This window comes from Sus scrofa, chromosome 13, assembly GCF_054392235.1.
Source record: "Sus scrofa isolate SSC_HxYL_T2T_F1_AM1 chromosome 13, Sscrofa_HxYL_maternal_Yorkshire_Landrace_v2.0, whole genome shotgun sequence".
NCBI lineage: Eukaryota > Metazoa > Chordata > Mammalia > Artiodactyla > Suidae > Sus > Sus scrofa.
The window spans coordinates 49,728,217-49,754,125 of NC_139395.1; the positions used below are offsets into that span (position 1 = coordinate 49,728,217).

The 25,909-nt window shown below is 50.7% G+C and overlaps 2 protein-coding genes across 51 annotated transcripts in view; one reads left to right on the forward strand and one right to left on the reverse strand.

The window, feature by feature from the left end:
* The window catches only part of NEK4 (NIMA related kinase 4), a 63,172-nt gene that overhangs the window by 35,862 nt on the left and 1,401 nt on the right, over positions 1–25,909 (reverse strand). For 7 of the 35 annotated variants that reach the window (XR_014823217.1, XM_021068945.2, XM_021068930.2 and 4 more), the window contains exons 1-4: positions 4,763–5,046; positions 2,892–3,158; positions 1,458–1,655; positions 1,169–1,276 (exon numbers count right to left, since the gene is read on the reverse strand). Coding sequence is in view for 34 of the 35 variants with exons in the window: in XM_021068945.2 (XP_020924604.2) it covers positions 1,169–1,276; positions 1,458–1,655; positions 2,892–3,158; positions 4,763–4,855 (666 nt within the window). In the remaining variant the exon portion in view is untranslated. Of the gene's footprint in view, positions 1–1,168; positions 1,277–1,457; positions 1,951–2,056; positions 3,159–4,762; positions 5,047–6,213; positions 6,321–9,981; positions 10,173–12,575; positions 12,699–25,909 lie in introns of those variants that run through there. The other 28 variants (XM_084988553.1, XM_021068935.2, XM_021068944.2 and 25 more) reach the window with 13 other exon arrangements.
* Positions 11,461–25,499, forward strand: ITIH1 (inter-alpha-trypsin inhibitor heavy chain 1). 16 transcript variants are annotated; one of them, XR_014822444.1, is made up of 22 exons: positions 11,469–11,600; positions 12,125–12,291; positions 12,679–12,783; positions 13,138–13,300; positions 13,836–13,949; positions 15,811–15,936; positions 16,021–16,137; positions 16,521–16,689; positions 16,778–16,903; positions 17,992–18,173; positions 18,429–18,614; positions 19,948–20,084; positions 20,670–20,824; positions 20,905–20,919; positions 21,322–21,342; positions 21,803–21,883; positions 21,993–22,106; positions 23,134–23,335; positions 24,187–24,359; positions 24,706–24,779; positions 24,876–25,065; positions 25,222–25,499. XR_014822444.1 is itself a non-coding variant. In NM_213924.2 (21 exon segments), coding segments are annotated over 21 exon segments (2,709 nt in total). In that variant the 5' UTR covers positions 11,461–11,486; the 3' UTR covers positions 25,352–25,499.

Here is a 25,909-nt window from a genome sequence, read left to right on the forward strand (position 1 = left end):
TATATACACATACACACACTGGAATATTACTCAGCCACAAAAAGCATTAAATAACACCATTTGCAACAACATGGATGGACCTACAAATTATCATACTAAGTGAAGAAAGTCAAACAGACAAATATCACATGAGATTGCTAATATGCAGAGTCTAACAGAAATGATACAACAGAACTTCCAAAACAGAAACAGACTCAAAGATTTTCAAACCAAACTTATGTTTACCAAAGGGGAAACGTGTGGCAGGGGATAAATAAGGTTCGGGGTTGGGATTGATATATACACACTATTACAATCTAGAATACATAGGTTATGGGGACTTACTACATAGCCCACGAAAATTTACGCAGTACTGAGTTGTAATTTATGGGAAAAGAATATGAAAAGGAATGTATGTATGCATATGTATAACTTATTTTCTTTGCTATACACCTGAAATTAACACAACTTGATAAGTCAATTATATGCCAATAAAATTTTTGAAAAAGAAACAATCAATCCCTTCTCCAGTTCAACCTATCCCATGGACAGAACCCACCATTCTTTCCACATATGCAGCATATGGAAGTTCCCAGGCTAGGGGTTGAACCAGAGCTGCAGCTGCCAGCCTACGCCACAGCCACAGCAATGTGAGATCCAAGCCACATTTGCGATCTACACCACAGCTCACAGCAACAACGGATCCTTAACCCACTGAGTGAGACCAGAGCTCAAACCCGCATCCTCATGGATACTAGTCTGGATCCTTACTACACCATTCTTTTTTTTTCTTTCTTTCTTTTTTTTTTTTTTTTTTTTTTTGTCTTTTGTCTTTTTAGGCCGCACCCAAGGCACATAGAGTTTCCCAGGCCAGGGGTTGAATCGGAGCTGTAACTGCCCAGCCTGCGCCACAGCCACAGCAATGCAGGATCCAAGCCGCGTCTGCGACCTACACCACAGCACACGGCAACACCGGATCCTTAACCCACTGAGCGAGGCCAGGGATCAAACCCGCAACCTCATGGTTCCTAGTTGGTTTCGTTTCTGCTGCACCATGACAGGAACTCCCCACCATTCTTATCCACCAACATCAATGATTATTCCTTTCTGCCAGTAACTACTTACAAAGCTGCATTAATTTAACCTTGCTCCAAATATTAAAAACAATTAGTTCCAGAATATTCTTTACCTTTCCTTCAATAATCCGATAAACTAAAGAATTCATGTCTTTTGCATTGAAAGCATGCTTCAGGGTGGCCATTTCATAAACACAGCATCCCAGAGCCCAGACATCAGACTAGAAAAGAAAAATAGTAAATGGTTACATGGAGAATGCCTTATTTATATTTTTTCCTCTTAAAAAAATTTCCTTAAAGCAATTCACAGGGAATTCTTTTAATTTACTATTCAGATGGATTCTGAAATGATGAATACTGTCCTAGAGATAAGGTGAGCTGGCATACACAGTCCAATCCTACCTTATAGTTATAGGGTTTGTTTGAGAACAATTCAGGGCTCATGTAGTAGGGTGTCCCAATGAGGGTGCTGGCCATGTCACAGTGGTTCTCAAGCACTCGGGCAATTCCTAGGTCACCCACTTTGATGATGTTTGTTCTTGTTAGGAAGACATTTTGAGTTTTCAGATCTCGGTGAAGAATGTGTTTTTCATGTAAATACTGAGGAAAGAAATAAAATTTTATTAAATATAAATATACTCATTTATTCCTGACTTCTTATATGACATCAACAATTGTATAAGTTATGGGAGTTCCCGTCGTGGCGCAGTGGTTAACGAATCCGACTAGGAACCATGAGGTTGCGGGTTCGGTCCCTGCCCTTGCTCAGTGGGTTAACGATCCGGCGTTGCCATGAGCTGTGGTGTAGGTTGCAGACGCGGCTCGGATCCCGCGTTGCTGTGGCTCTGGCGTAGGCCGGTGGCTACAGCTCCGATTCAACCCCTAGCCTGAGAACCTCCATATGCCGCGGGAGCGGCCCAAGAAATAGCAACAACAACAAAAGACAAAAAAACAAAAACAAAAACAAAAAACAATTGTATAAGTTAAAGTGCCTTTGCTACCTATATGTCAAAATACTACTATTTTATCATCTCTAAATAAAAAGTCCATATTTACAACTTTCCAAAGTGAGAAATTAAGCTCCATGAATTAATTTGCCCAGCTTCCTTCACAACTGTTCCTTGGTACCATGACAACTGTACCATCTAGCATAATATGGATCCAGTTTTAAAACATGCTTACAAACTCCTAACGAAGGTAGAAAGATGACTTATATAAGGTCAGATGCATAGTCCTCTCATACTCATGAAATCTTCAGTTTAATATCTTCCACTATAAAAGATCAATCACTTTTATTTAGAACGAGTTCCCTAGGATTTAAACCAGGTCAATTAATTCTGGACAAGTCTGCCCAATCCCAAAGTGGTATTTCATAAACAGTTTCATCTTGAATATGTGTATATTAAAACATAAATGTGTTTCTCATTTCCACTCTTACACAGCAAAGCTAAAGCCCAAAGCCCCACAGTCTAGGCATATTAATTAGCCCAACCATCTTTCATTATGACATAGCTGACCACCTGATAACAAACATGGTCATTCTCTGCTCTTTGTCAATTCAGGGCCCTTAAAATGGATTTTGCTCTAAGTATTAAATGAGCAGAGAACTGGCTTTCTGGGCAATTAGACAAAATCCATGACTGCTTCAATAGAGATATCACTTATGCAGAACTATTCCAGTCCTATGGCAAGAAGGACTAGGTCCAGTTCATAAACGAATTTCTAAAAGAATTTTTTTTTTTCATGTAAGCACTTGGGGAAGCATTTTCCTAAAAACCCATCAGCCATGCCCCAGTCACTGTGGAGCAAGTGGGATGCTCTGAGTCCTGACAGTACCTGCAGAGCCATGGCGATCTGAACAAACCACTCAACCACCTGACTCTCAGGCAGAAGTCTCCCTTTCTGCTCTTTGAGCTTTCGGTACAGATCACCTCCTTCACAGAATCCCATGACGATGTACAGCAGACCGTCCCCTCCCTCCCACGACTCCTTGTAGGTGACAATATTAGGGTGCTTCAGCTGAGACAAGAGCTGAGCTTCCTGTTCAGCAGCTCGCCGCTCTCTGCTGGAGGCATTTTGGAGGTTCAGCTTTTTGATGACATACTACAAAAAAAACACATGTTTTCACAATATGCAAACAAACATACAATATTGATAGGTTCAAAAGTATTTAAGAGTTCTGAGCATCCTCAAAACCAACCTTCTGGAGACTGCCACATAACCTATTCATTTTGTTATTTGCAAAGCACAAAATTGGGAAAAAGATTTATCACTAACGATACTTTTTATAGGTTAAACTTATACCAGGGTAGGGGTCACAAAAAGCATACTTTGCATCTGCACTTTACAATTTCATTAATGGCTAAAAATGAGTCCATGTTAACATACACTGAATCAATCATAAAATCTATGGTACAAGCTCTTTAACCTCTAAATCCTCCCTACAAAGGTGCATCTAACATGGTTTGAACATACATCTACAGACAGAATGGGTCCATGGATTACATGAGAAACTTAAAGGGATCTGTGGTCCAATAAGGCTAAAAATCACTTATCCTCAACATCCAAAATTATCCTCGTTTAAACAAAAAAAATCAATGTCCTCTAACACCTAAAACTGGCTTCAATCAACTGACAGACCATACAATTCATTATTCAACAAACACAATCATAAATGTGTTTTGTAACAAAGCATAAATGTGCTTTGTAAATGTAACCTACTGTTCAAATGTGAGGGGCTATTATTACAGCCAGTATCCCATCCTCAGCTCCAAAAATCCAGTAACCCCCCCCCCACCTCCCCATTGCCCACTGGATAAATCTCTTATGCCTGAGCTTGTGTTCCAGGCGGAATGACCAGCACCTGAGAAAGAAGAGGGGCGAGGACCTTAAACTTATTTGGACATCTCTTTTCAGTTTGCATGGGGTAGTTCCATTGTCCTGGTGTAATTATTAATAGTGACTCTTTTTCGTTTCTATACTGTCTCAGTTTGTACAATACATTATATAGTCACTGTATTTATAAACTACATTAAATAACTGGCTCATTCTCCTGAAGGTAATGGGACAAAGTGCCATATTAGAGGCAAGTTTTAGAATGATCAATGAGACTGCAATGAAAGTGAATTGCTAAAGGGCTGTCAAGTGGCAGGGCGAGCTGGGAGGCCATGGCTATAGCTTAGCTAGAGATAATGATGTCCTGGATGGGGGGAGGTGCCTGTGGAGATGAAGAAAAAGCCAGATGGCTTAGTGGACAGACGTTAAGGGGGTGGGAGTGCGGAAAGGGAGGTGGGATCCCAGAATGACTCATGTCCAGCTTGGGCAACTGGCTGGTTGGTGGTGAACTAACCCCTGAAATGGTGACCGTAAGAGATGTTTGGAGGGAAGGTGATGAGCTGAGTTTTGAGTGAGTCCAGCGGTCTCCAGGTAGGAAGAAGGAATACTTGCCAGGCGCCGCCGTTCGATGCTGGGAATGCACGAACTGTCAGAGTGAGGGGAAAGTGTGCAGACCAAAGAATTCCGGGGAATTTAGGGGCGCATATTATGACAGGAAGGCCTGGCCTAGTCTTGGTGGTCTGGGATGATTTCCCTGAGGAAGTACCATCCGAGGTGCGTTCCCTTCAGACAAGCAGGGCCCAGCCCTTGAACGGCACCCTTGGCGAATCCCTGTCTGTCCCCGTGCCCTGCCGGGCCCCAACCCCGCGGACCTGCCTGCCGTCCCGCCGGTGCCTCACAAGCGTCACCTCCCCGTAGCTGCCTCTGCCCACAACACGTTGGTAGCAGTAGGCGGTCAGGGGCATGATCCCGGCACGAACCCACAGTCGCGATGCGGCGGCAGCGGCGGGTGGGCCAGCGAACGGCGGCAGGGGACACCGCTCATGCCCGAGAGGCTAGGGTGCCCGCGGCGGCTGAGATCGCGGGGCCTGCGCGCCAGCGCACAGGCCCGACCCATCGCGACGCCGCTGCCATAGCGATACCCGCGGCGCAGACCCGCGCATGCTCTGGGCTCCGGAAGACCTACCAAGGAGCCGAGGCGGCCAGAGCGACTGCGCCAGACCTGCGCGCGCACCCTCAGCTTTGGTTCCACGGGAAGAACTTCCGGGTTGCCCGCAACAATAGAATCCTGACCGCTTCCGTGTATTGAGCGCGAACTTCTAAGGAATTTGCAAGTGTTGTTCCTTCGCTCCACAGATATTTATTGACTGCTAACCATGTACTAGGCCGACAAAATCGCTGTCCTCCCAGAGCTCACATTCTAACTGTGGGAGCCAGTGGCAGACTAGATTCTAAAAGTAACATCTGTTACTTTTCTTTATCATATGATGGTTAATATATGCATTAAGCAGAATCTATTTTTTTTCATGCATTGCAAGATAAATTGAAGATATCAGTATATTTCATCCCTAAACACTTCAACTTGCATGTTGAGAACTACAAAGAACTCTCAGAAGGACTCCATTCAAACCCCTGCAGTGACTTCTCCAAATTCCGGCATGGTTTCTATCAGCTTAAGGCAGTGTCCCTAGAAAGACCCAGCCCCCTTAACAAGTCCACCTACGAGAGTTCACCGCTGCAAATAGAATTTATCGCTGTTCCAGTCAACACCTCCCTTTCCTAGAACATTTGTCTAAGAAAACCAAAAGTTGCAAATCCTTGCTGTGTGTGTGTGTGTGTGTGTGTGTGTGTGTGTGTTCATATATTCCTACAGTCCAAGAGTGTCTTTCTGAAGGTCCTGCAATCCATCCCATTGAAATGTAAGATTTTTTGGCCTATATCCAATTTTGTAACAGAAACAATATGAACTTATTTGGCTACTGAACTCAGAATAAAACTTGCATGCCTGCATTTTTAATGCTGATAACTCTGAAGACATACCTATTTTAATTAAACCACCAAACTTAAACTAGTTTTAATTTACCAAAGATTATCTCAGATCACAGGAATTTGAAAAACATTTGGGTTAGTTTCTACGTTTCTGAGAGTTTTAGGAATCCATAATTCATATAAGTGCTTGTAGACAGGATGAAGTGTTGCCTGCTATTCCAGTAAACAAACTGGGTGGAACCACCTGCTAGCTCAGGGCTGACCTGCCTTGGACCAGAATTAAATCAGAAGCTTGACACAAAGAGAGTGGAGCTCAGAATCAAGAGGAACTTACCTATGGCCTTTGGAAATGGTGAGAAAGAGAATTCAAAGTGTTTGTGTGTTTTGGGGGTCACCAAAGCCATCAGAGGTTTCCTTCGGATCCCAACACTATGACTGAATCTGTTAAAAAAAAAAATTTAACTGAGTAGATTTTAAAGATCTTATTGGATTTATTCAATGATTCAGAATTTGGACAGCATCTCATCCAGCAGATGGAAAGGTGTTCCTAGGAGCTGTACAAAATCAAAAACTTTTGTAGTCAGAAGGGAACAGGAACAAGGAAGTTAAACTAGCAAAAAGTGGATTGGTTGTGGCAAGATCACTGTCCTTTAAGGGATGGCCAGGATTTGACAGGCATATTCCCTCACTAGTGCTGATCAGGTGATTCCTGATTGACTGATTTAAGATTCCAAGTCTGGGAGAGGCTAAACTAATTGTTTCCTTTTAGTGACTTGGGGCTTAGCATAAGTGACTCCATTTTGGGCCTGTGATCTTGTTTATAACAGTATTACCCCAAAAGTTAATTCATGCCCCTTCCCAGTTAATCCCCATCCTGCTTCCATCGATGAGCACATTGGCTCATTTAATCCTTACATCAACCCTGTGAGGCTGGTACTATTATCATCCTTTTTACACTTAAAGATATCACGTCTCTGGGAAGTTAAGAAATTCTAGATAATATTCTAGAAGCCTAGTGCTTGCTTATTCCTAACCCTCTTCCCCCACCCCAATAGTTACTTGGTCCCACCTGCCCCCAAGAAAGCTTCCTAGAAAATATCTGAGATTCTCTAAATGCTTTTCTTAGTCTCCACTCATCCCTCTTCCCCTCAGTGGCCTTCTTCCCTCTGGGGAATCCTCTCCTTTCTTGTTTCTAGACCTTTCCTGGTTCTTCTGCCTTCCCTGTCTACTCCTGTTCTTTTTTGATGTCTCATGGTCCCTTCAGGTTTGGGGTTTCCCATGGTTCTGTCCTCTGCTCTCTGCTCTCCACCTCCTCTGATTTTCTTTTTGTCAGATCTTTTTTCACTCTACAGGCATTTAGAGTGGGCCTGCATGTGGCAAGGCCAGTGCCATGCCCTGGAGGCACAGAGTGAACAAGACAGACAAAGCCCTGCCCCCATGGGGCTTAGAGATAAAGAGGGAGATGGCCATTAATCAGTGAGGCATACTAACAAGTTATGCTTGCCAAGTGAGATCAGTGCCATGTAGAAAGGTCACCAGGTTCAGCCTGGGCATCCAGGTGAGGCTGCAATCATTTCTCTCTCTCTCTCTTTTTTTTTTTGTCTTTTTAGGGCCACACTGTGGCATATGGAGGTTCCAGACCAGGGGTCCAATCGGAGCTATTGCTGCCAGCCTATGCCAGAGCCACAGCAATGCCAGATCCAAGTCGCGTCTGCAACCTACACCACAGCTCACGGCAACGTCAATCCCCAACCCACTGAGTGAGGCCAGAGATCGAACCTGCAACCTCATGGTTTCTAGTCGGATTTGTTTCTGCTGCACCATAACGGGAACTCCTGTAATCATTTCTTGAACTGAAGTTTGAAGGAAATCTTTTTCAGGCAGAAGGAACAATCATGTACTATAGCTCAGTGGACTTGTTTTATGACTTCACCTCCACACTGCAGTGTGAATTCCTTGAGCACTGGGCTGGGCCTGCCAATTTCAACATCCACATCCCAAACCCAGCAGTTGGCATGGGGTTGGCCCACAGCAGTTTGAATGGATGAACTGAAGACTGACAAATGAATGAGTAAAAAATCATGCACCTTTGTGAGTGGGTCAGGAGAAAGTATGGTTGAAGCTGAGAGACCTGGAGGGCTATGGGCTGGGTCAGATGGAGGAGTCAGCAGGGCCCAGACCACTTAGGACATAAAAGTGTGTTAGGGAAAGGCTAAAGCAGATCAACCTTTAAAAACAATGACCCTGGGAGTTCTTACGCCAGAGCCCCAGCAACGCCAGATCTGAGCCGCATCTGCAACCTACACTACAACTCACAGCAACACCGGATCCTTAGCCCATTGAGCAAGGCCAGGGATTGAACCCAAAACCTCATGGTTCCTAGTCAGATTCTCCTCCGCTGTGCCACGACGAGAACTCCTCTAAAAACTCTTTAAATTCAGTAATAATCCAGTTTTTTTAATGAGCAAAAGATGCAAGAGACTCAACATAGATGTATAAATGGCAAATAGTACATGAAAAGATACTCAACTTGGAGTTCCCATCGTGGCACAGTGGTTAACGAATCCGACTAGGAACCATGAGGTTGCGGGTTCGGTCCCTGCCCTTGCTCAGTGGGTTAATGATCCGGCGTTGCCGCGAGCTGTGGTGTGGGTTGCAGACACGGCTTGGATCCCGCGTTGCTGTGGCTCTGGTGTAGGCCCTTGGCTACAGCTCCGATTAGACCCCGAGCCTGGGAACCTCCATTTGCCGCGGCAGCGGCCCAAGAAATAGCAAAAAAAAAAAAAAAAAAAAAAAGACCCTGGCTGCTGCCAGAGTAAACTGTTGTTGCAGAGTGGAGGTAGGGAGAGCAGCTGTCTAGGGGAGAGGTGAGGGTGACTTGGACTCAGTGGTGACTGGGGATTTGAAGAGAAGTAAATGGATCAGAAAGATACTTAGAGGATTGGAGATGGGGGTGGAGGGGAGGTGGAGAGTTTAAGGGAGGGAGCCATCCAGGATGCCACCCAGCTTACTGGCTTGGATGCCTGGATGGATGGTGGTGGCCCTTACCGGGGGGAGGGGAGGGGATGGGACCAACAAGAGGAAGAAGACCAGACTTGGTAGTGAGGAGGCAAGAAAAGTCATGATCTCAGTTTGGACATATCAGATTGAGGGGCCCTGAGCAGGTTTGGGACTCTGTGCTTTCCCATGGGCATCAGCACAGCCACCTTCTCAAACCTCCAGACTCAATCTTTAGCAAGTTCAGCTGCTTCACATTTACCCATCACTTCCCACCCTCAATCCCCTCCCCCAAATTCCACAGGATGAGTCTACCAATCCTCTTCATCTGTCACATGGGAGCCGTAATAGTATCCATCTCCTGGGGGTAGCTGTAAGCAGTAAACAAATTGGGGCCCAAAAGACGCTGAGAAGTGGGCCAGCTGCTAGTCACTGTTAGCTCTCCCCATGCCTTTTCTCCTCCCAGGCCATACAAATATGTTTTTCATACATTCTGTGGAGCAGCTTGGTGCTAGCCATCTCCCACCAGCCTAGTCTTTTTTTTTTTTTTTTTTTTTTAATCTTTTTAGGGCCACACCCATGGCACGGGTTCATTAACTGTTGAGCCACAACGGGAAGTCCCCCAAAGCTCAGTCTTGATCTTGCCATGCTCCTGCTCAAAATATCTTTAGTGTTTCCTACTCAAAAAGATAGGTCACTTTCAGAGTTCTCCTTGTGGCTCAGCAGTAATGAACCCAACTAATATCTATGAGGACGTAGGTTCAGTCCCTGGCCCCACTCACTGGGTTAAGGATCCGGCATTGCCATGAGCTGTGGTGTAGGTCACAGACATGGCTCAGATCCCTCGTTGCTGTGGCTGTGGCATAGGCCAGCAGCTATAGCTCCGATTCAGTCCCTAGCCTGGGAATTTCCATATGTCACAGGTGTGGCCCTAAAAAGACCGAAAAAAAAAAGAAAAAAAGAAAGAAAGAAAAGATAGTTCATTTTCAGAGCCCTGTGACAGTGGGTCCAAACCATTTCCCAGCCTCCTTCCCCTTCCCTCTTCATTAGGTACTGCTCTTGCACACAGACACCTTCCCCTTCCCCAATCATGCTTCACACTTACCTGTTTTTCTAACATATCTATTTTTCTCTCCCTCCCCTCCCCACCTCCCATTCCTGAGTGCTGCTCTGTTTACCAGGCACCTCCTCTAGGAGCCTTCTCCAAGGCCCTGCAGGAGATGATCTCTACCCTTTCCAGATTTCCACAGCTTCCTCAGGCTCCTCCTTAGCTTCTGACCACTCCTAGGATTCAATGGGCTTCCTTTGACTTGTCTGACTCCTTTTCCCAAGGCATCAGCCCACTGAACACTGGGAGGCAGTTGAGTTTCATCATTGTGGTGTCCTGATGCCTGGAAATGTGCCCAACCCAACACAAGCCTTGTGTGGATACTGGTGCAGGAAATCATCAGAACCCCCAACATACTGTTTCATGTTGATTCATCTCATCTTCCACAGAAAACAGTCCAGAAGGGCATTCTTGCTTGGGGATAATAAACACTTACCCAGAAGCTGCTCTGTGAGACAAAGTCCAGAACAAGCAAACAAGATCAAAGAAGCCTCTGGGCCCCCTGGCCATATCAGGGTCATGGCCACCAGTGCATCCCAACCAGGGCCATAGAGTGGATTGACCAAGGGTGGTGTCTGCCCAGTGTGCTGTGGCTTGTTGGGGACAGGGAGGGTTTAATGCATAAAACTTGAGAAATTGCAGGTACAAAATGGGTCTCTGAGAACTTTGACTGCTTCTTCTGTCCTCCTAACAAAGCAGAGGACATTTCTGTAATTAAGTGATAGACTTGGGCTTTGGGGTCTAAAAGATTTGGGTTTCAACACCTGCTCTTTCACTTGCTGTGGGACCAGTGTTCCAGGAACACCATGAGGATAAAATTAGATCATAAAGGGCTTAGAGCAATGCATGGCTCATATTCTGCCCTCCATCATGAAAGCATGGCCTTCAGCCTTATCTCCACTGTACCTGCCAAGCATCCCTACCCAGGAGGAACAATGAAGCTTACTTCTGCTCTTCTTTCCAAATCTGGCTGTCCTAAAGTATGTGTCACCCATTACGTATCCCCAGAACTGTTCAGACTCTCTCTGGCAGAACTATTAGAGTTGGTGCCAGAAACGAGGATATGGGCAGACACTCTCTAAGCCAGCATATCTGCTTCCCTGGACAACGTGTGACTTTCTGAAAAGTCTGTTGATGCTTAAAGAATTTGGGGAGAGGAACATCTAACGAAGTTGAGAAATTCTTATTAAACTGTGGCTTCTTGACACATGCCACAGTATCACTGTGTTGCCTCAGTGCCACAGACCCAGGATTAAATGGCCACCTGGGTCTTCACAATTCATGCCAGCTGAGTGCAGTTCTATTTCGAGGGGCACACTCTGAGTCTGGTCAGGAGTTTACACTGTTGGGAATCCCCCCAAGGAGAAAGCTATTACTGTCAAATTTTATCCCCCAAATGTAATATTTGCCTTTGCCTTGTCTAATGTTTAATCCATGTTTGTCCAGCATTTTATTGATTAATGGTCTGAGTGAAGTGATAAGGCAGCAAGAGGCTTGAGTCCATGGACGGCACCATGGGGCTGCAGGGGCTGCTCTGCCTGTGCCTGGCGTCCCACCTCGCCCTGCAGGCCATGCCCACTCAAGGTTCACCCACAGACAGTACCAAAGGCAACAAGGTATGTGAGTAAATCCCTGGGCCAGAAACAGGCAGCTGAGCCCAGATGGGGCCTCAGGGACCGGGGCTAAACTCACACGCCTCTACCTCCTCTGAATGGAGAGGTGACCTCCCAGCAGCATGGGGAAGGTGAGGCCGAGGGGTAGAGGACACAGGCCACATCCTGCTCCCATCCCTTAACAGGTAGGACCTGTTCCCCTGAGCGTTTGCACTCATACTTGCCCCTCCCGGTTTTGCTTTACAGAAGCAACAGGCTATGGACACAGTGAGTGAGAGTCTTGGCAAAAGGGTCTGTGGTGGGGCCCTTATTCCAGCCTGTTCTCCCTGTGCTTCAGGGCGTGCCCTGGGCAGACAGACGACAGACGCCTGTCTCCTGCAGATGGAGGCTTCCCCGCCTCCACCTCATGCCCCACAGCATGGTCTCAGGCATAGAGAGCGGCCCCTGTGTCTGAGATGGGTGCCGAGGCCTCTCATGGCTCAGAGGCTCCATCCCAGGCCACCTCTCTCACGTCTGTCTCACTTTAGGCCGTCAATGGTGTGGTCATTCGGAGTTTGAAAGTCAACTGCAAGGTCACCTCTCGCTTCGCCCACTACGTCGTCACCAGCCAAGTGGTCAACAACGCCAACAAAGCCAAGGAAGTGGCCTTCGATGTGGAAATCCCCAAGACAGCCTTCATCAGCGACTTTGCCATGTATGTGCTCTGATGGCTTTGCCAGTCCCAGCCCGCAGCCACAGCTCAGAGTGGTCAGAAAGCCCAGCCCATCCCCTCATCCCCAGGGGCCACAGACCACCCCAGACTGTGAGGCACGAAAAAGCCCTTTAGGTCTGCTCTGGGCTCCCATCTTGGAGAGCAAACTAGAGCCTCTGACAGGATATCTTCAGCCTAGGGCCCGAGGAGCAAAAGCAGGCATCCAAGGCTTCTTGTGGGACCCTGTGGCCATGGATGCCCACCTCCCTGTCGGGGGATGCACTCACCTAGACAGGGCCTCTTCAGGACCTGGGCTGGCGTCACCTCTAATAGGAAGGGTCTGCATGGCTGGGGAGGGGCACCTCCCTGAAGGCTTCTTCCTCCCTGTAGCACAGCAGATGAAAACACATTTGTGGGGGACATAAAGGACAAAGTGACTGCATGGAAGCAGTACCGGAAAGCAGCCATTTCAGGAGAGAATTCTGGCCTCGTCAGGTGAGTTCTGGACGCTGCAGTTTTGGTCCCTGGTATGCCCTCCCTGCCAGGTTGGATCTGAGCGCTGCAACTCCAGGCTGGGGGAAGGGAGCAAACTCCCCAAAGCCACTGCTGGCACAGCCCCCCTGGACAAGGCTGGTGTTGACCTGCCCGTCTCCCACACGAGCCTCTGGAGAAACGGGGCCCTGGCCACATAATCCTGATCAGCCAGCTAAGACAAGAGCGAGGGTCAAGGCAATCTGAGAGCAGCACTTAAATAAGAGAGTTTGATTTTGAGGGCCATGCTTTAGGTGACAAGGACCCTCCTGTCACTTACCACTTGTCTGTTTATTGTTGCCCCGGTGGTATGTCCAGGGCCTCAGGGAGAACAATGGAGCAATTTACCATCCACGTCACCATTGGTCCTCGGAGCAAGGCCACATTCCAGCTAACCTACGAGGAGGTGCTGAGGCGCAAGCTTACGCAGTATGACATTGTCATCAAGGTCAAACCCAAGCAGCTGGTGCAGCATTTTGAGGTAGATCACAGGCGACCACATGCGGGGCAAGGTCTCTGGAGCTGGGCTCCTGCCGCTCCCTTACTGTGGCCTGGCGCCCACCTTGTGCCTATGCTGTCCCAGGCCTGAGCACACGGAGAGGGCACTGCTCCTCAGGGTGGGCTCTGATGGCTCCTCATGGGTAGGGAGTTCCCTGAACTTTCCAACCTCCTCCTCTCGGAGCCTTGGCTTGCTCATCTGTTTAATGGGGGTTTTGCGTGTCTCGGGACTGCTGTAAGGATCATACGAGATATTGAATGTCAGGGAGTTTGTAAGCCAGAAAGTCCTGGGCAGCCTGAGGCACTAGGATTGTCATGGCACTTCGGTGGTAGCCAAATGGACGCGTGCAGACATGCACCCGTTCATTTGGCCAGTATTTTTGGAGCCAGGCCCTTTGCGGAGGGTTGGGTGGGCACTACACATAAGAGGTGACCAGGATTCACGCTGGCTCTCAGCTGAGACTTGATGATGGCTTCCAAATGGGCGCCTTGGCGCAGGAATTGCTTCAATGCCACAGATCGACGTGGACATCTTTGAGCCCCAGGGGATCAGCAAGCTGGATGCCCAGGCCTCCTTCCTTTCCAAGGAAGCAGCAGCCCAACTCATCAAGAAGTCCTTCTCAGGGAAAAAGGTGTGTGGGATGGCTGGGGTGGTGATGGGCCCTCAGAGACTTCTCAGCTTGGCCCAACCAGGCAGGGGCTGCAGGCTGCCCTAGAGGTGAGAGATAGGGGACCTTGGCGCTCAGATTCTCAAAGCCACATGGCAAGAGCCTGTGCTGAGGCTGGGGAAGTATCCAACTGGCTGCCCAGACTGGGGTGAGTTGCTGACTTGCTTAAGCCTCAGTTTCCTCTTGGCCTCTCTCACACCCATGGGAACGCATTCAAGGAAATATAGGGCACACACGCAAACCTGAGGTGCTGTTACAGTCAGGATTCCAAGCTTGGAAAGGTCTCTGGCCTACACCCAGTCACTTGCCATGTGGCTCTTTCCACCCATCTGCAGGAATCCCAGAAGCCCCCTGCTCATACCTGCCCTAGGTCCTCGAGGAGTGTGGCATCTGAGTGGATAATACCCAGCTAGTGCTCTGCTTCCTAACTTGCCTTCCACTACAGCCAGAAGCAAACCATTTATTCCCCTCCTACCTTGGTAGTGATTCCATAACAATTCACTCAGAAGAAATATTTCTTCCAGTTTTGGAGGGGTCCCTTTGAAAAAAATATGATACCTCAGAGTGTTAGCAAACATGCTTGCATTCAATAGGAGACCAAGCAGATTGGTGTCTTCCTAATAATTTATTTGATTTGATTTGCTTTTTAGGACCACACCCATGGCATATGGAGGTTCCCAGCCTAGGGGTCTAATCAGACCTGTAGCCACAGGCCTACACCAGAGTCACAGCAATGTCAGATCCAAGCCGCACCTGCAACCTACACCACAGCTCATGGCAACACCAGATCTTTAACCCACTGAGTGAGGCCAGGGATCAAACCAACATCCTCATGGATAGTTGGGTTCATTACCACTGAGCCATGATGGGAACTCCCTTTTTAAAAGTTTTTTAATGAGCATATTTTATTTTATTTTTTTGGTCATTCCCATGGCATGTGGAAGTTCCCAGGACAGGGATCAAACCCCTGCCACAACAGAGACCCAAGCCACAGCAGTGGCAATGCTAGAGCCTTAACCTGAGGATCCACCAGGGAACTCCCTGTTTTACTTTTATAACAAACAAACAAAAAGTAAAAAGAAAAATATATTTAAAGAAAGTGTGGGAATTTTCTTGTGGCGCAGTGGGTTAAGAATCCAGCGTTGTCACTGCAGCAACTTGGGTCGCTGCTATGGGATGCGCTCTTTGGATCCCTAGCCTAGGAACTTTTACATGCCATGGATGGAGCCAAAAATAAAAAAGACATGTATCCAGTACAAACCACCCCTCATTTCCCTGAGCACCAGCACCAAATCCAACCAGACCGCAGTTCCCACTCTGGGCCCTTCCTTCCAGCCCTCTGCTCTTTGTCTATCCAGGTAAATTCCAGTTTCCTGCACACTGCTGTAGATTTCCTTTTTTCACCGGACAGCCTCAGTTGACCAATGTCCTTCTTACTCTCATGCTGCTATTACTTTGTTTTTACTGTATACCCAAAGTGGTGATACTTACTGTAGAAAATCCCAATGATTCAGAAGCATATGAGCAAAGAAACAGGTCTTCCCTCCTACCAGCCACAGGTGTGTACTCTCAGCAGCAGGGCCAAGGGGCCCACCAGACTCATTCCTGTACCGAGGCACCACAGACACACTCATGCATGCATCTTAAGACCTTGTTGCTGTAAACCTGTAGGAGTCCCCTGGTGGTTTTAGTTGCTAAAGGATCTGAAGTTGCTCTGCTGTAGCACGGGTTCAATTTCTGGCTTGGGAATTTCCCCACACTGTGGGCACGCCCCCCGCAAATGTCACTGCAGACCAGTAATGTTCCTCACCCTCGATGGTTCCAGGGTCATGTGCTTTTCCGCCCCACGGTGGGCCAGCAACAATCCTGCTCCACATGCTCTACGACTCTGCTGAACGGGGACTTCAAGGTGACCTACGATGTCAATCGGGAGAAGCTCTGTGACCTCCTGGTGAGCCTGAGGCTTCTGGCCCAAGGTGCAGGGGTGCGCAGGGGTGCTTGTGAGAGAGGCCTTACCTGTTCCTTTGTGTTTCAGGTCGCCAACAACTACTTTGCCCACTTCTTTGCCCCCCAAAACCTGACAAAACTGAATAAGAACGTGGTTTTTGTGATTGACATTAGTTCCTCCATGGAAGGCCAGAAAGTGAAGCAGGTGAATGGCAGCGCTAAAGAGTTAGCCCAGCAGAAATTTCTTGATCCCCATTATTCGCCCCACACTGGTTTTGCCTCTAGAGTCTGGGTTTGGGACTTCTCCTCTTGGCCAGAGGCTGGATAATTTAATAGGAAATCCCATTGGTAAGAGGCTCTGGAATCAGCCACTTCCTCACCGGGCAACCATAGGCAAAAATGGGAGTAGTGACAGTGCCCACGGGGTCCTCCTCTCCTGGCACCACCTGGATGTCCTGTCCAGTCCCTCATCCTTGCTTGTCCGCTGTGTACCTCTCCCCTCTATGGATATCTGCAGTGCATATCTGGAGGTGATGAAAAGCACTATCCTGGGGCCCTGCCCCTCCGCTGACTGTCCTGTCCTTACAGACCAAAGAGGCGCTTTTAAAAATCCTGAGTGATTTGAAGCCAGGGGACTACTTCGACCTGGTCCTGTTTGGGTCTGCAGTGCAGTCCTGGAGGGGCTCATTGGTGCAGGCATCCACCGCCAACCTGGACGCAGCTCGGAGTTATGTGCGGCAATTCTCCCTGGCTGGCTGTAAGGGCAGGGGTCTGGGGCCACCTCGATGTTGCCTCTGTCCCCTCAGGTTGAGGACATACACTGATCTCCTTTCTCTTCTGTGCAGCGACAAACCTGAATGGAGGTTTGCTCCGAGGAATTGAGATCTTGAACAAAGCTCAGGGCAGCCTCCCAGAATTCAGCAACCGTGCCTCAATTCTCATCATGTTGACAGATGGCGAGCCCACGGAGGGTAAGCGCCCGAAGGGCTACCTTGGGAGGTGGTGATCTCTTCATTATCAAAGGCATTCAAGCTGAACTTGGAAATTCAACCACTGAGGATGTTGTCAGGGGGCAGAAAGGCTCAGGGCAAAGCCAAAGACTGGTCGGAAAGCAGAGTTCATACCAGAAAGTCTGCAGAAGCTTCAAGGTGTTCTTCCGTCCCAAGTTGGGAAACCGGGGAGGTTTCTGTATGACACAAGGCTGCATAGGGCCCAGGAAAATAGGCAGGACTCCTAAGTCTCTACGCTTAAGGAGCCCAGGGTCCACTTCAGGAGGCAGATATAGGAGCAGATTCTCTGTTGAGGGCCTTGAAAGAACAGGGTGTCAGTAGGCTGAAGGACCACAGATAAGGGGCGCCTGGTTCAGACGGGTCCCAGAAGGCCTACTGGAAGAGGTGACCTCTGAGCTCTATCTGGAAGGAGGAAACAGGAAGCAGGAAGGGATCCTTGGCAGAAGTGGCAGCTTGAGCAAAAAAAGCAGTTTGTGCATGGAGTTTCTGCTGTGACACAGTGGGTTAAGAATCTGACTACAGCAACCCAGGTCCCTGCAAGTATGTGTTGGCTCTCTGGCCTGGCATGGTGGGTTAGAGAATCTGGCATTGCCGCAGCTGTGGTGTAGGTCACAGCTATGGCTTGGATTCAGTCCTTGGCCGAGGAATTTCCATATGCCATGGGTGTGGGCATTAAAAAAAAAAAAAAAAAAAAAAAAAGTTTGTGCACCAGCAGGGCCTACCCAGGAACTGCAGGCATATGCAGAGTAAGTGAAACAGGGTGGAAAGGTTAGCAGGACTTCACAGGCCATGGCGAGGAGCCTTGGAAGGATTTAGAAGCAAAATCAGATCTGCTCATGTTGGATCCATATAGATGGGCAAAATCTGAGAGAAACTCCGTGAGCACCTCTGCAGTCACCCAGGTGAGCCAGCCAGAGCCATTGCCTCAGGTGCCAGTGCGGACTTTGAGCTGGGAGGCTTGTCCCCTAGGGAGTGTGCCCCAAAGCCCCCTCGTGCCCCCCCATGACTCTGAGCCAGTATCTTGTCCCTGCCTGGGTGTGTGGCTGCAGGGGTGACGGATCGTTCCCAAATTCTCAAGAACGTCCGAGATGCCATCAGGGGCAGGTTCCCACTCTACAACTTGGGCTTCGGCCATGATGTGGATTGGAACTTCCTGGAGGTTATGGCCCTGGAGAACAACGGACGTGCCCAGAGAATCTACGAGGACCATGATGCTGCTCAGCAGCTGCAGGTCTCCCTCTTCTCTGCCCCCCAGTGGCCTGCCATGGGGAATACGGTCTTGGCAGCCATGCACCCATCAGCCGAGAAAAGCAGATAAAGCCCTGGTATGGGGTTCTAATTAGCTATGTAACCTCGAGGCAGCTCCTTAACCTCTGAGCCTGTAACCCCTAATAAGTGGGGATCCCGACACCTTACTTTGTGAGTGGGTTTCCTGCTGGATGCTGGTAACCCACCAGCTCTGAGGCTGCACCCCTTACCCCTGCAGGGCTTCTACGACCAGGTCGCCAACCCCCTCCTGAAGGATGTGGAGTTGCAGTACCCCGCGGATGCCGTCCTGGCTCTTACCCAGCATCGCCACAAACAGTACTACGAAGGCTCGGAGATCACAGTAGCGGGGCGGATCGCTGACAACAAACTGAGCAGCTTCAAAGCGGACGTGCAGGCCTCTGGGGTAAATAGAGGGCTGGGTAGCTCCGAAAGGCTCCAAATCCACACTGCCTTCCACCCTTGTGTCCCTAAGATTATCCCCAGAGTAGTGCCCTCAGCCCACCATGCCGCCCACACCCCAGGGCTGCTGAACATTCCTCAAATATATGCATCCTGAGGGGCAGGCGGGGGGGCCAACGTGGCCTTGATCATTTGAGGCCCCTTGGCCCAAACTGGACCACATGTTCTTCCTTACATCATTCCTCCCAAAACATGGGAGCGAGAGGCCAGCCTCTTCCTTCTCAACTGACAACTATTTCCTGAGTACCCATGAGGCAGGGAGCTTGGTACCATGGTGCCAGGCATGTGTATGTGTGTGTGTGTGTGTGTGTGCGCGCGTGCGCGCGCGCCCACCGAGGGATTATGGGTGTGTGAGACCTGGATCCACCCTATGGTATATGGACTCTAGCCCTGCAGTGTGGTTGAGGGTTTAGAATTCAGGTTTTTGTTTTTGCTTTTTTTTTTTTCTCTTTTCTAGGGCCACACCCGTGGCATATGGAGGTTCCCAGGCTAGGGGTCTAGTTGGAGCTGTAGCCACCGGCCTACACAGCAGCCACAGCAATGCCGGATCTGAGCCGAGTCTGCGACCTACACCACAGCTCACAGCAACACCGGATCTTCAACCCACTGAGCGAGGCCAGGGATTGAACCGGCAACCTCATGGTTCCTAGCTGGATTCGTTTCCACTGTGCCACGACGGGAACTCCAGAACTGAGGTTTTGAGTGAGGAAAGCAGAGCTGGACCCTGGCTCTACCCTGATCAGCTGGGTGACACTGATCCATTGGGTCCAGATCTCTGGGCCTTCCTATACCATGGAAGTAATGCTGCACTGGAGAACTGCATGAAGTGAATGAAATAATCCCAGTAATCCTGGTGCATGGGAGGCCCTTGGGAAGTGGCACCGCACTACTGTAGCTGAGAAGAAAAGGCATACTTGTGTGCTGTGGCAAGTGAGCGGTGCCAGGGGACCTGGCCAGTGTTTGGAGGAGTGGGGCGTGGTGGAAACAGTTACATAGTGGATTGCCAGGTGCTTTCCTGCATCCCCCAGAGAGAGTAATTTCATGAGGGCAGGGCCTGATTCTCCATCCTTGGGGTCCACAGGGCCTAGGCCAACTGGGCTCACAGAGGGTGCTTAACAGCTTTTGTGGAAGAACCTAAGAGGATGAAGAAGAGCAGGCTCAGGAAAGGCAGGGGCGGGAGGGATGCCGAGAACAGAGCTGCGGAGACCAGACAACCATGTGGTCCCTCAGAGCCCTTCATGGCATATAACCTCTCTCCCTCCTGCCTCCCTCTGGAGGACCAAGGGTTCAAGACAACCTGTCTGGTGGATGAGGAAGAGATGAAGAAACTGCTCCAAGAGAGGGGCCACATGCTGGAGAACTATGTCGAACGCCTGTGGGCCTACCTCACCATCCAGGAGCTGCTGGCCAAGAGGTATGAGCCCAGTGGCTGCAAATGGCTTGGGGGGGCGACCGCCTCAACGCACCTCCCCCTCCCCCTCACCCCCGGGCCTTTGGACTGAGAAAGGGCGGTTCTAGGCCTTTGAGGTTGCAAGGAGGTCAGATTTACTGTCCTCCAACTTTGCTGGCTGAGTTAATATCAACCAGGCAGTCAATAGTGCGGACAGGGCCCCCTGGGGGCATAGCTTGCTCTTTGTCCCCACTGAGCTGCTGTGTGGGAGGTTGCCCTTTCCTGTAGGGCTGTTGTGTCCAGATACACTCTTTTAATTCTCACAACATGCCAAGTAGAGGCTCGAGAGCTTCGGCCACTAGCCAGAATCTCAACGCTGTTAAAGCTCCGTGTATTTCTGAGGCACATCCCCCAGTCCTGCCCAGTCTCCAGGTTTTCTCTGGAGGAGGCCTTTAAATCGCGAGGTCCTTGAAGATAGCCCCTGAATGGGCGCACTGCAGGGGCTGAGGATGTGTTTGTTGAATGAGTGAACAAAGGAAGGAAAGAAGGACGGAGCGCAAGTCCACTGTTGTCCAAGCTGTGGGCTTAGGGCTGGTATCTGTCTTTCAGGATGAAGCTGGAGGGGGCGGAGAAGGCCAGTGTTTCGGCCAAGGCCCTGCAGATGTCACTGGACTATCAGTTCGTGACCCCGCTGACCTCCATGACCATCAGGGGCATGGCGGACAAGGACGGGCTGGAGCCGGTCATCGACAAGCCTCTGGAGGGTATGGGCTGGCAGAAGGGAGGCTTCTGAGGGCCGAATGCTTGCTGGGTTTTAATTCTCTTTCCTTTCTCTCCTTTCCAGATTCTCAGCCCTTGGGTGAGTTTTTAAATCATGTTGATTTTCCTGAGGGGCTCCAGGTAGCTGGGCAAGTGGCATGTGCTCCAGCTGCCAAGCGGGCAGCTTCCCACCCCTACATCTCCTCTGTTCCGCCCCTTCATCATTTCTTCCTTCCCTGACATGTCCTTCCCCACTTTGCCACCAACTAGTTGCTGCCTCCAGCGTGCCTGGGAAGCCAGCACACAGCCTGAACTCCCCATTTCCCGCCCCCATCAGGGCCCGATGTGTGGGCATCCATCTGCAAGAAGGGCTGGGACCCCCAGCAGGAGGTCTGGCCCAGGCCTGATTGGCCTCTGGGCCCAGGCTCACTTGGGGAATAAGGTGCATGCTTTTCATGTGGGGTGGGAAGGTGACACTGCCATCTGTCATTGTCCTCTACAGAGATGCTGGGACCCAGAAGGAGTAAGTGTCAGCCACCCTGATGACGCACGTCTCTACTCTCTACTCCACACATGGCCACGCCTCAGGCTGTGCATTCAGTCCTGAGCAAAGCCCCATCATCATCCATCTGCCTGATGAGGAAATGACAGCCCAAGGCTTTCTTCCTCTGCTCCAGTGTTCCTCACTGCCTCTCACTGGGAATCCTCAGAATGCTCCCGCGTGACCTGGGCCTGGCCTCCCCATCCTTATGCCACCAGCCCCATAGGTTCCCATGGAAGGAGACTGAGATGGGGCCAGGCCCCTGTGCTGGGCCAAACTTCCATTCCCACATTCTGAGAGGCATCAGTGCTCTGTATCTACTCCTGCCCCTGAGGCCTCTGGCCAGTCCACCCAGGTGGGAGGGACTTTGGAAAAGGAGCTAGCAGCTCTAGGGAAGGCCTGGCTGCCTCCCTTGTCAATGCCATTCACTCTTGCCGGTCAGAGTTCGTGCTATCCGCCTCACAGCCTTCTCCGACACACCCCAGCTCCAGCATCCAGAAGCTGCCAGACCGAGTGACTGGCGGTGAGTCCTTGGGAAGCTCTGAGGGACACCCCTGCCTGGTTGAACCCTTGCCCCGGGTGGCCCCATCTGCCTGATGCACAGTCTAATGGACTCCATGCGGTGCCCCCAGTGGACACTGACCCCCACTTCATCATCCGCGTGCCCCAGAAAGAGGACACCCTGTGCTTCAATATCAACGAGGAGCCTGGTGTGGTTCTGAGCCTGGTGCAGGATCCTGACACAGGTACAAGTTTACACCATGCCTTCTTCCGGACAGGGTAGGGGCTGGGCTCCACCGCCCTGGACATTCAGCCACGAACAGGACAGTGGCTGTGGCCTCCATGCCCCACACCCATGTACCGGCCACCTGGCTGGGCTCAACCTGTCTCCTTCACTGCCCTAGCCACCTGCCTGGGCCCTATACATCCTACTTCATGGGCCTGTGACCTGTACGCGTGCTTGGAAAGATCCCATGCTTGGTTTAATGCTCTGTTGTTGTGTCTTGAAATTCTTAACATTTTCTAAATGAGGGGCCCCTTGTTTTAATTTTGTACCAAGTCCTGCAAATTATGCAGCAGTCCTGGCCCTGGCCTTGCCCTCCTCATGGCTGTGGGGGCCCTGGGATCCACCTCCCCAGCAGGGCTCTTGTGGTGGGAACCATGATTTCTCCATGTCTCGGCCACTCCCTCCTCCCGCCCCCAGGTCCAGTCAGGCCTTCTCCTAATGTTTACAAGAATACTTCCTAAGGGCTGAGGGCACAGTGAACCAAGACAAAATTCCAGTTGTCATGGAGTTTGGGGGAGGGAGATAAACAGATGAACAAATTCTTAGCCTGACAATTTCAGAGCAAGAGACATGCTGTGTTGGGATAGTGAAGACAGAGGAAGGGCATTTGGGCTGCTCAGGTCAGAGGTGGGCCTGTGTGGGAGAAGCCCCACAAACTCACCTGCAGCACCTCCTGTGACCTGCCCCCATGTCAGGGCCTGGGGCACCAGAGGAGTGGTGGGCCCAAGGCCTGAACTCAGGGAGGCAAGACCACCTGCAGGGCCCAGAACCGAGGGCTAAGTATGAGAGTTAGTGTGGCGGGAGGGGAGGGAGGCCCTGCTGAATGCCCCCGTGGGTGGTGAGACCTTCCGAGACCAAAGAGGGAGGGCACGGGGAGAGAGTGAGGCATCTCCCAAGAAGGAGGCTGGGCAGGGGCAGGGACCGGCTGGCGAAGCTCTGGTGAGAGCCGGCCTCCCTGACCTGGATGGCCCCTCACCCCACTGCAGGCTTCTCAGTGAATGGGCAGCTCATCGGCAACGAGGCCAGGAGCCCGGGGAAGCATGAGGGCACCTACTTCGGGCGGCTGGGGATCGCGAACCCCGCAACAGGCTTTCAGCTGGAAGTGACTCCACAGAACATTACGCTGAACCCTGGCTCTGGTGGGCCTGTGTTCTCCTGGAGGGACCAGGCTTCACTGCGGCAGGATGAGTAACCTGGCTGGGGTTGGGGCCTGGGAGGGGAGGTGGGGGTGGATGCGGTGAGGACCAAGGCACCAAGGCTGCTGCCTGAGCCTGCTGGGCCCTAGTCCCCTGAGGTGTGTGAGTGACTGATGTCCGTGTGGCCTCCGTGTGAGCTGTGCAGACAGGCCAGGCCTGTGGACCATTTCCTTTGCTTCCTGGACAGGTGCTCCTGGCCCGGCTACCTGCGCTTCCATTCTGGCCACCTGGTCTCCTCCAAACCAAGCCAACTTATCCTCCCAGGCTCAGTGCAAGGGCCACCTCTTTTCTGAAGCCATCCTAGCCATCTCTTCCTCTGCTGAATTCCAGCGATCTCTAGGCTTCTCTTTCAGCACTTGTCTTATATGCCTTGTTTTGTGTTTGTTCCTTCCTCCACTAATTCATGCATTCATTCAGCAAACTCTGCTGAGCACCAGAGCCCAATGCTGGGCAGCAAGGCTATAGGAAGAGGTGGGCAAAGGCCGGTATGGAGGACCCAGATGAGGAGTGGGAGTCAAAGGACACAGCCCCAGACAAGCTGGAGTCCAAGTCCTGGCTCTACAGCTTATCAGCTCTGTGACCTTGAACAAGTGAATTAACCTCTCTGAGCCTCAGCCCTCACAGGATCAGAGTGGGAACTGAATGATGCAGTGTGCACAGAGGGTTTAGCACAGGGCCTAGCACATTGTAAGGGTCTTGTACACAAGAGCTGCACGTGGATAGGGGTGTGGAGCAGGTTACATCTCAGCATCTGGGAAGAGAGCTGGGTCCCAAGGACAAGGGCAGCTGAATGCGGAGGGTGCAGTGCAGCTGCACCTTCCCTCATGGCATCGGGCCCCACAGGGTGGTGGTGACCATCAACAGGAAGAGGAACCTGGTGGTGTCCGTGGAGGACGGGGGCACCTTCGAGGTGGTCCTGCACCGGGTGTGGAAGGGGAGTGCCATCCACCAGGACTTCCTGGGCTTTTACGTGCTGGATAGTCACCGGATGTCAGCACGGACACATGGACTGCTGGGTATGGCTGGCTTGGCGGGCAGAGACATGGGGTGGAGCTGAAGCTGCTGGACACACTGGTTTTGCAATGGGGCCCCAGGACAGGCCCGCCTCCAATGCAGCCCCTAAGGCTCAGAGCTCCAAAGAGGGCTTGTCCCTCGAAAAGGCTGCAGTCAAACCAAAGTGAAACTAACGCTTCAGTGAGCCTGGGAGCCAGTGGGGAGAGGTCTGATTGGCGAACAGAAAGGTCCGGTGGACTCCCAGGGACCTCCTGGGACTGATGGTTACTGGCCACACTGTCTCTCCTTGTGGCCTTCCTGCAGACCCTGCTTTCTGTGACCCCCAACCCCTCAACCCTTTCTCCTCAGCCAGAGGCCTTCGGAATTGGTGCAAAAAGACAGGAATTATAACCACCTAGCAATATATCTGCTTCTCATAGCAGGTAAACTAAAGGTGGCTTTTGATGCCAAAATTTATCAGAGACAGCCAAGCCCTTTAAAAAAAAAAACCCTAAAAACTGTTCAAACAACTCTCTCAGCCTCCAGGGAACACCTGCTGGGTACAAGGCAGGAGCAGGTCCCCAGTGGTAACCGCTGCCTCCCATGTGCCTTTCCAGGACAATTCTTCCACCCCTTTGATTATCAAGTGTCTGACCTCCACCCAGGCTCTGACCCCACAAAGACAGACGCCACAATGGTGGTGAAGAACCGCCGGCTGACAGTCACCAGGTGGGTGGGCTGCTCCCCCCAGCATCTTTGCCCTTGGCATTCCCCACCGTTGGTCCAGGCTTTCCTCTGGGAGTGACATGGGTGGGGTGGGCTTCCTGGGGAGGTGTACTCCTGCTGGGTACAAAAGGTGACCCCAACTGGTTTGTCTCTCCTCAGGGGCTTGCAAAAAGACTACAGCAAGGATCCCCGGCACGGGGCCGAGGTGACCTGCTGGTTCATCCACAATAATGGAGATGGGCTGATTGATGGCGTTCACACTGACTATATCGTCCCCGACATCTTCTGAGCCTCCAGCCAGCGCTCCTGTCCTTCCATGGGGCCATGACAGAGAAGGAGGACAGCATCCTGACCTGCTGCTCAAGCGACACCTCCCTGTCCAAGCTGGTCCCCTACGTCAAAGCACTCGTGACTTCATTAAAGAGAGGCTATGTTCAGCCCAGGCTGGCTGCTTTGGGGGAAGGAGGATGGCCAGGGAGGGAACCCTGACCCTCAAAAGGGCTCAGGAGTTAGTAGACTTGGAGGCAGGGAGGGAGCCTAGGCCAACTCTGCCCCCATCCCACCCTGTTCTCTGCAGCTGCCTGGCCTCATGCCCTGAGTGTCCCATGCGCACAGCTCTCCCTACAGGTCCAGAGACCAAAGGACACCCTGGCAGCCCATAGAGGAATGACTAGCAAAGGCCAGTGCGACCTAGATACGGTTCTAAGTGCCTTAGCTGAATTAACTGAATGTACGCTCCCAACGGCCCTAGGAGATATTTTTTTTTATCATGACCATTTACAGCTGAAGTTAGGTAATTTGTGTAATATGCATCTTTTAAGTGGCAGAGCTGGGACTTGAACCCATG

Excerpts from the sequence above, each read along its gene's own strand:
- ITIH1 (XM_084987024.1), top strand. The coding sequence starts at position 11,499 with ATGGGGCTGCAGGGGCTGCTCTGCCTGTGCCTGGCGTCCCACCTCGCC. Across the intron at positions 12,292-12,678 it reads TTCATCAGCGACTTTGCCAT|CACAGCAGATGAAAACACAT; the intron begins GTATGTGCTCTG and ends TCCTCCCTGTAG. Across the intron at positions 18,615-19,947 it reads CGGACGTGCAGGCCTCTGGG|GACCAAGGGTTCAAGACAAC; the intron begins GTAAATAGAGGG and ends CTCCCTCTGGAG.